The sequence below is a fragment of the Phalaenopsis equestris genome, unplaced genomic scaffold, assembly GCF_001263595.1.
Source record: "Phalaenopsis equestris unplaced genomic scaffold, ASM126359v1 Scaffold000428, whole genome shotgun sequence".
Classification (NCBI taxonomy): domain Eukaryota; kingdom Viridiplantae; phylum Streptophyta; class Magnoliopsida; order Asparagales; family Orchidaceae; genus Phalaenopsis; species Phalaenopsis equestris.
Genome location: NW_018164869.1, coordinates 2,162,743 through 2,171,479, shown reverse-complemented (window position 1 = coordinate 2,171,479; position 8,737 = coordinate 2,162,743). Strand labels below are relative to the sequence as shown.

General features: G+C 36.4%; 1 protein-coding gene across 2 annotated transcripts; it reads left to right on the top strand.

Moving 5' to 3' along the window:
* The first annotated feature begins 1,282 nt into the window (after nucleotides 1-1,282).
* LOC110027556 (cyclic nucleotide-gated ion channel 1-like) lies at nucleotides 1,283-8,614 on the top strand. Of its 2 annotated transcripts, none has more exons than XM_020729044.1 (7): nucleotides 1,283-1,717; nucleotides 3,850-4,393; nucleotides 5,422-5,634; nucleotides 5,740-6,017; nucleotides 6,686-6,797; nucleotides 6,875-7,111; nucleotides 7,738-8,614. In XM_020729044.1, exons 2-7 carry the CDS (start codon nucleotides 3,878-3,880, stop codon nucleotides 8,437-8,439), a joined length of 2,058 nt encoding a protein of 685 aa, XP_020584703.1. In that variant the 5' UTR covers nucleotides 1,283-1,717; nucleotides 3,850-3,877; the 3' UTR covers nucleotides 8,440-8,614. The 2 variants fall into 2 exon arrangements, with proteins under 2 accessions (XP_020584703.1, XP_020584704.1); XM_020729045.1 differs by having other exon boundaries at nucleotides 1,283-1,722.
* Nucleotides 8,615-8,737: the final 123 nt, after the last annotated feature.

Sequence of the window (8,737 nt, the reverse complement as noted above, 5' to 3'; positions counted from 1 at the left end):
ACACATGCAAAAATTGAAAAAAATAGGTTTTAGATGTGTAAATACATAAGAATTAAGCAGCATGAAAATCTTCCAAAAAAAAACCTCGAAGAGAGCCTTTCGGAGGAGAGAAATTTACGTACGTGTATGTCAGGGAGGTTTTCCAGAGGGTATTGAGGAGTTGTATCCGTGTTATACTCCATGTAACCTATCTGTAACATATAAATATATGAAAATAGAAGCGCAAAACTTGTAACTTACCTGTATCTGTAACCTACGCAAGTAAAATTTTCTCCTTCCAGAGGGTATGATATTGAAGAAAAAAAAATCCATTTGCAAACAATTAAATGAGTCACGATGGTCGTTCTAAGGGAAGCCAATATCTAATCTAGAATCAAAATTGACACATTAGTGTCATAATTTATTAATAAATTGTTGAAAAATAATCTGTTGCATAGTTTATTTTTTATTTTTTTGAAAAAACTAGACCAGGGCTAGAAAGTTATCACCGCACCTAACCAGGAACAGTGTGAAAACGCTGAATTCAGCGATTTGAAAACACCGTGTCTTGAAAAAGCTCAAAATGCAATTCACTCAAACGGGTTTGGGTGCCATCTTTAAAATGCACCACACCAAATAAACTGCCCCAAAGAGGTGCTAATTATATTCTTGTCAACTAACATTGACTGCGGCAAAGTCATGCTTGGCCATTTTTTTGCACGGCAAAATTTTTATAATGAACTTGCTATCATAAGAAAATAATCTAATGATATAATAAGCGAGCAATTCCTTCTTTAATTAATCAACAGAAACATTAAACATAAATACCACTCAATTCTTATGCATTTACATATCTAACACCTAATTAATTAATTAAATCATCTTACGTTGCATGAAATTGTGTATTTCAGTTTATAAAATTTAAACTAATGATATTTCGAATGTCATATGAAAGATTTGAGTGCATAAATGTAAAAAAAGCAAAATACGAGCCGAGCCCAATATTTCGAGCTCAAAAAATGTGTTCGTGTTCGACTCGTTTGCTTAGCGAGCCGAACACGAGCCGTTCACGGACAAAGAGTCGTTTTGACGACCCTTATCAGGTAGCCATAAGATGTTAAGGATTGGGACAAGATTTAAAAATTATTATTTATATTAAAACATCATTTGAATCTAATTTAATAATTTTTATTCAATTTTCTTAATTAACACTTATAATTAATTAAAAAACTACGACCTAATCATACTGACATGCACATCATGCATACCAAACCTTAAAAACATCCTTGAATGCCTAAGCTTCCAACTAATGGCGGCATGATTGAAGATCGGTCAGCACATTCTCGACAAATAAAAAAGTTCTCTTTTGGATTTTGTGCAGGTCAGATTTTTGTCCGAGCTCGCTCTGTTCTGAAATGATCTGGCGGGCTTTCGAGCCGGCCGGCGGATCTTCCGACCAGGACGAAATCATCGATGATGCGAAGTACAACAAGAACGGCAACTGTTCTGCGGCTGACAAGTTGCAGAGTTGCGGGAAGCCATGGATGGGTGAAGTCCGAATAGAGAGAAAGAGAGGTGGAGCAAGGGGAGGGAGTTCCTCACCGGCGTCGAATCCTTGAGCCGCGTTCGCCGGGCCGCTCGACTCCATCGACGATCTATAAGGGAAAGGGTCAAGAAGCTGATCAGCTGAGTTTCCCTCGATCGATCGCTCTCGCAGTCTTTTAGTTTGTGAAGGAAGGTTAGGTCAGCTTTGCCTATGATGAGCTAATCTCATCGGATTTCATTTTTGTTGTTTGTATTTTTGCTCTTCGAGTTCGATTTGGGGAAGAAGGGCTTGATAGATGCTGTTTTGTTAGTTTCTGATGTCTGAATTCTATAGTTTTCTAATGGAAATTAGTGCTATTCAATTCACTATTGAAATAATTAAGAGATCTCAATCATATCTTATAGTAATTAGTAGAGTCTAGATTGATTATTTGATATATGCAATTTTAATAAGTTTGATATTAATGATTATCAACCATTATTAATGGAAAATTAAATGATAATTAAGTGTAATATGCTGAAGTATATTTGTTCTCTTATTTAGAAGAATATGGAAGAACATGTCTGAATGATATTGGAAACTATGTTGGTTGTGTTGTTATATCTTCCCCTATTATTGGAGATCAACTAGGTTTCTAGCATAGGCCTACTCATTCCATATCTATCTAGATCCCAAGGCCAAAAGTTTGCCCATCATTATGAAGTCTGCACTCCTCTTTGGCCCTGAAGAGACTCGAGTGATTGTTTATTCCACCCAAGGGATAATACTATGAGTAGGGGTTATGTGAACTCTATATATTATGAAGGAAGAGCTACCCACCAAATTTAAAAAGTATAAATTGAAGAGTTATAAGTAATACTAACTCTACCAATCAAGTTGTTAGGCTTAAGACTAACTTGACCTTACAAGACATCATGATTCTTTGTAATGTAATTTTGATAGCCTAAAGAAAGTCAATATATTAGTTCATTCAGTTGCCTTTTGGCACCATGGCCTTCTTTGATGATTTACGTCAATAGCTTGTTGTGTGATTCATAACATTTCAATACTCAAGGACAGCTTTGTTTTATAATTGAGGGAATGTGGAGGGATTTTGGTGGATTTGATTGTTGGCGGATTATAGAAGGATATTAGGTGCTATCATTTATTGAATAAATTAAGAATGAAATTGTCAAGCTATGTTTTATCGAAAAACAACATATCAAAATTTTCCAAATTTAACAAAGGCTTGGTTGAGGAGTTATGATGGCATTGGGGTTGCAAATGGACATTTGGGGTTTTGGAAAATGGGCTACATGGTTTGCTACTGGTGGAAGAGGTAAGGTGGTTAGAGGCAGAGTAGAATTCAACCCAGGAACTAAATGACTGCAAAATGCATTCAAATTTAGAAGGGCAGTCGATCTTGTTTTTAAGAAGCTCTCATCCAAGTTTTATTAATATAAGTTAATTTTATTGAATAAATGATCAAAATAATAAATTTCATGTGAAAGCCATTAAAATTTGTTCACAATTTTAGCTTTCATAATTTGTACGTGAGAATAGGACAACAATTTAGAGGGCGGTTTGTCATGGGAGGACATGGTTTTGGCAAGGGAGAGTGTGAGAAGATGAAGTGGAGATAAGAGGGGGCATACCTTCATATTAACTTTTTTCGAAATAACTTTTATAACCTTCGATGGATCTTTGCTTTTATACCACATGATACAGAGAATACGAATTGGAACGATTCTGATAAAGAGGCCTCCAATACATACTAAAAATGCTTAATAATAATCAAGCAGGTGTAATATGACCTTATTCTATTTTTAAAATATGAAACATAATTAAAGCATGTTTAAAAACTGCATAAATTTAATGACAATGGTTTGCCTGACGAACAAGTGTAATATGACCTTTGCTCTCCCACCAACACCGCCGCCCTCCCTCATCTCTTTTTGTGCTTCGGTTTGGAAGCTAATAGAACTTTCTCCACACCTTTGTTGGTCTTAATTTTGATCTAAGCGTCTGCAATCCTTTAAACCTGATATGGTTCCAACATTCATGATGAAAACATAATTTCTGATCTTCAATAAATGCATGAAATGTATTTATACAGGAATAAACTTGATTCAAGTTTAATGAAAAAAATCTATCCAATTTGTCACCCTTCATGCAGAACAGGTTTTTATATCATTTGCTTCTGCTCCCTCTTTTCTCCTGCTAACACTGCTGCAGTGGAAATTTCTTGTTTTGCTTTCCTCACTAATCAATGTTTTTGGATGCTAATATGATTTCTTTAAAAAGAATGTTTATCCATGTCTTTAAATTGACTTCAATATCTACAGGTTTTAGAGCTGGAACTCTGAGAGAACAATGAGCACAAAGATTATAATTTCAGGAGGAAAACAGAAACGATTTAGTTGGGCAGTAAAGGCCATCCAGAGTTTATTTGAGTCCATACATAAAGCATTTAGAAGTGCTTTTTACCACACATCTATGAAAGATTCAGCTCTAAACGAGCCGCAAAACAGGAAAAAGGTACTTGATCCGCAAGGTAAATTTCTGCAAAGGTGGAACAAAATATTTGTTTTTACCTGCATAATTGCAGTATCTGTGGATCCCCTATTCTTTTATGTCCCAATTGTCAATGATGACGATAATTGCTTCGAGCTTGATGAGAAATTAGAAAAGACAGCAAGTATTTTGCGCTGTTTCACAGATATGTTCTATGTGCTTCATATAATTTTCCAATTTAGAACTGGATTCATTGCTCCTTCGTCTCGGGGATTTGGGAGGGGTGTTTTGGTTGAAGATTTATCAGCTATAGCTTGGCGGTATTTGTCATCGAACTTCCTCATTGATATCCTCGCAGTTCTTCCCCTTCCGCAGGTATCATACTCTTTCCATGGACTTAATATATTTCATTTCAAAGATATTATGATGAATTATAATTGCAATTTAAATTTGGGGATTTTATAACCAAGATCTTTGGAGGAGAGTTAGCAACAGTTTCCACCTTACATTGTTGCTATAATAGACATTGTTGATTTTTGATGAAAAAAGGGGGAGGGCATTTACATACAGACCACACAATTCTTGTATATTCACAGATCTAACACCTAAACTTTCATATTTACATGCACCAAAACCTTTAACTTCTCATCTAAAGTACCACTATTCCTAACTATTTAGAAGTGAAACACACCTTTTCATGCAAGGGTTTACAAAACGAGGTTGTTATAAATGTAAATATCAAACTTTAGGTATCAGATATATAACTATATAATTTTGTGGTGTGTGTAAAATTCCCAAAAAAAAAAAAAGGAAACAGCTTGCTTTCTAAAATGCAACTAGTACTTCTCTTAAACTCTGTTTCAATAAACCAAAAGAACAAGGACGCTGATAAGAACAAATAAGCCATGCAAATGACTGGTTTTGTGCTAGCAGATGGTTTCCCATAAGGCAGGTCTACTGGACTTTATCTTCAGGGCTATATGCTCGGTATAATCAATGAAGAAAGTTTAGGTTCAACTGCAACTACAAGAATAATTGGCCATACAAATCTAATCAATTTCCAAATCCTTTAAAAATAAAGTAAAAGTGCTAAATGTAACATTCACTCACAATTTTCTGCCTAAACCTAAATATATGAGAAACTAAGAAAGATAATTGGCTCAAGGGCTATTCAGCGGTTAACTTGCGAACAGTTTTGGATCCTACTTTTCTCTATTTCAATATTGCTACAATTGTCTTCTTGCACTAAGCTGGCTTCATTCTTTTTGTTAATCCAAACATGAATTGCAGTTCTGTTTGAAGTTTATTTCTTATCATTTATTTCACAAATTTTATCAAAAGGTTCATCCCATCATTCCTTGGAAGCTGTCGGATAATGTTGCGCCTGTGTTTTTAATTCTCAGATTGTTGCACTGATCATACAACCGAGATTGAAAGAATCATCTCCGTTTGATGCAAAAAACCTATTGATGTTTGTAGTCTTATTCCAATATGTGCCTAGGCTTATCAGGATCATTCCCTTGTATACGGAAGTAACCAGATCTGCTGGTATTATTACTGAAACAGCTTGGGCTGGGGCCGCATTCAACCTCTTACTTTACATGCTTGCAAGTCATGTAAGTTCATTATTCATGTTTCTGTTCTCTTCATACTAATTCTGAAAGAACTTTTGAAACGAAGAATCTTGTTTTGTCCTAATGGAGATTCACACTTGTTATCAGGTGGTTGGAGCATCTTGGTACCTCCTTTCCATACAGAGGCAGAATGCATGCTGGGACCAAGCTTGTTCCATGATTAATTGCAGCACTGCCACTTGGTACTGTGGGAAAGAGCAAGGCCAAAATAATAGCTTTTTAGTTGATGCATGCCCCATACAAAATACGAATAATTCAGTCTTTAACTTTGGAATCTACATTCCAGCTCTTCAGAACATAGTTCAGTCCAGAGATTTTCCAGAGAAGTTCTTTTACTGCTTTTGGTGGGGGCTGCAGAATCTGAGGTTTGCTTAATTGGAATGTTCCTAATGTCTTTTCATATTATTGTGCATTGTATGATGTTTACTGCCAATACTGGTTCAGAGTTAAGAAATTTGATGATTTATGTTAGGTGCAGCAAAGTATAATAAAAAGCCAAAAATATATGGCTTTCTAACTGATACTAATGGGCAGACTTTCAATGGCTATTAAACATCATAAATTGACTTTATAGGAAAATAAATGGGACACGCTTTCTAATATATTATCCATAATTCATGCATTATACAAAAACTAAAATCCGACTGTCATGACTTGGTTATGCGAGATAAGATGGATTGAAAAATGTATACTATCTCTAGCATGCATGAGAAGGAGCATCATACTGAGGTGATGCATAATTAAAATACCGTAAACTCAAGGTAAATCTGTTTTAATCATGATTAAATGTATGAACTTATCCTGCTGGCTTGTCCTATTATACGTTTTGATAAACTCATAGCCTATCCACATCCATATCCATCAAGAATATGTAAAAAATTGTGTCAAGTTTGGAAGAATACCTACCTTACTACACTCACATTGGGTTTCATTACTCATACTGACTCATCTCTTCATTGTAGTCAGCTGCACTGATGTCTAGTATTAACAGATGTCTTGTGTGATAATGATGGGCCTTACTTTCTGGTTACAGTTCTCTTGCACAAAACCTGGTAACAAGTAGTTACGAATGGGAGGTTCTCTATACTATTTTTGTCTGTATTGCGGGTTTGGTCTTGTTCGCGCTTCTCATTGGCAATATGCAGGTAACTAATAGCATTCTGTTAACTCTGAATTATCACTTCAAATCTATATCATTTGTAACTCATTTTCAATGTTGCAGACTTACCTTCAATCCACCACTGTAAGAGTAGAAGAAATGAGGGTGAAAAGACGAGATTCGGAGCAATGGATGATGCACCGCCTACTTCCTGAGAGCTTGAGGGATAGAATACGTCGTCATGAGCAGTACAGATGGCAAGAGACAAGAGGGGTTGATGAAGAGAGCCTCCTAGAAAACCTTCCTAAAGACCTTAGAAGAGATGTTAAGCGACACCTTTGTTTGGCTCTGCTCAAGAGGGTATACTTTTTTCTATTAGTCTGTATTTCAATTTAACAACACATCTTTTCTCTATTTTATGCTAAGTGCATTATTGCAAATGTTGGGTAAGTTTCTGTTCCCTATCTTGGTAAACTTCAAATTTTACATTTCAACCACCAAAAAGCAACCCAAAACGTTAAATATAACAGATTGACCACTATAATTTCAAAAAGAAATAAAGTTTTGGATGACTGAAATGTAAATTTTAAGTTTGGTGATCAAAACATTTATTTTAAAGGTTTGGATGGTTGTTGTTTAAAAGCCCTTTCTTGATTTCCTTATAAAACTAGATTTTTAGATATCAATCATTCAAAATTTTAAATATAACCGACTGACCTCCCAAACTTCAAATTTTACATTTCAACCACCTAAAACTTTAAACATAACGGATTAACCACTCCTGTTTCAAAAGGAAATAGAGTTTTAGATGGTCGAAATATAAATTTTAAGTTTAGGTGATCAAAATGTTACATTTACACTTTTGGATGGTGTGGATGGTGTGTAAAAGCCCTGCATTGATACTACCATTTAGTTGGGGAACATAAAAGGCTTCCTTCATTACTGATGAGCAAAGCATGTATCCATTCAATGTGCCTTCTTTATAGGTTCCAATTTTTGAGAAGATGGATGATCAGCTCATGGATGCCATGTGTGATTGCCTGAAGCCTGCTTTATACACCGAAGAGAGCATCATTGTTCGAGAAGGGGACCCTGTAGAAGAGATGATCTTCATTATGGGTGGTAAGTTATTGAGCGTGACAACCAATGGCGGAAGGACTGGTTTCTTCAACTCAGATTACCTCAAAGGCGGCGACTTCTGTGGGGAAGAGCTGCTCACCTGGGCTCTTGATCCCCATTCCTCTTCCAGCCTCCCAATCTCTACCAGAACAGTGAAGGCATTGTCTGAGGTCGAAGGTTTTGCCCTAAAAGCCGAAGATCTGAAATTTGTTGCGACCCAATTCCGAAGACTCCACAGCAAGCAGCTCCGCCACGCCTTCAGGTTTTATTCGCAACAGTGGAGAACATGGGCTGCTTGTTTCATACAGGCAGCTTGGCGTCGCCATTCGAGAAAGAAGTTCGAGAAAACCCTAATCGAGAAAGAGAACAGGTTGCAGGCTGCGTTGGCGAAAGGAGGCACGAACTCGCTGAGCCTCGGCGCGGCAATTTATGCCTCCAGGTTTGCTGCGAATGCTCTGCGAAACTTGCGGCAGAGTGGGGCGGGGAAGGCTCGAATACGGGGAAGAAGAGTTCCATTAATGGCTTTGCAGAAACCATCGGAGCCTGATTTCACTGCGGAGGAAGATTGACAGGTTCTGCAACTGGTTCTGATTTGGATGGCACAAAGATGCAATTTTTAATGGTTTATGATGAATGGATGCTGTAAATTTTTTTTTTATTTTTTACTGTTAACATTGTAGAAAAAACATACAAACTGCTGAGGATGTGATGAGGTGGGGTTGTTTTATGCTGTATATAATAAGGAAAAACTACAGGTTTGTTTACTTTTTGTATCAGTTTTGCCTTCAAAATATCCAAAAGTGGTAGAAGAAAAGTTACTTATGGACAGGTAGGCGCTGATATGTGTGGATTCGGTGACATTGTTGT

Coding starts and splice junctions, on each gene's coding strand:
- LOC110027556 (XM_020729044.1), top strand. CDS start 3,878: ATGAGCACAAAGATTATAATTTCAGGAGGAAAACAGAAACGATTTAGT. Junction 5,635..5,739: donor TTTACATGCTTGCAAGTCAT/GTAAGTTCATTA, acceptor ACTTGTTATCAG/GTGGTTGGAGCATCTTGGTA. Junction 6,018..6,685: donor TGGGGGCTGCAGAATCTGAG/GTTTGCTTAATT, acceptor TTCTGGTTACAG/TTCTCTTGCACAAAACCTGG.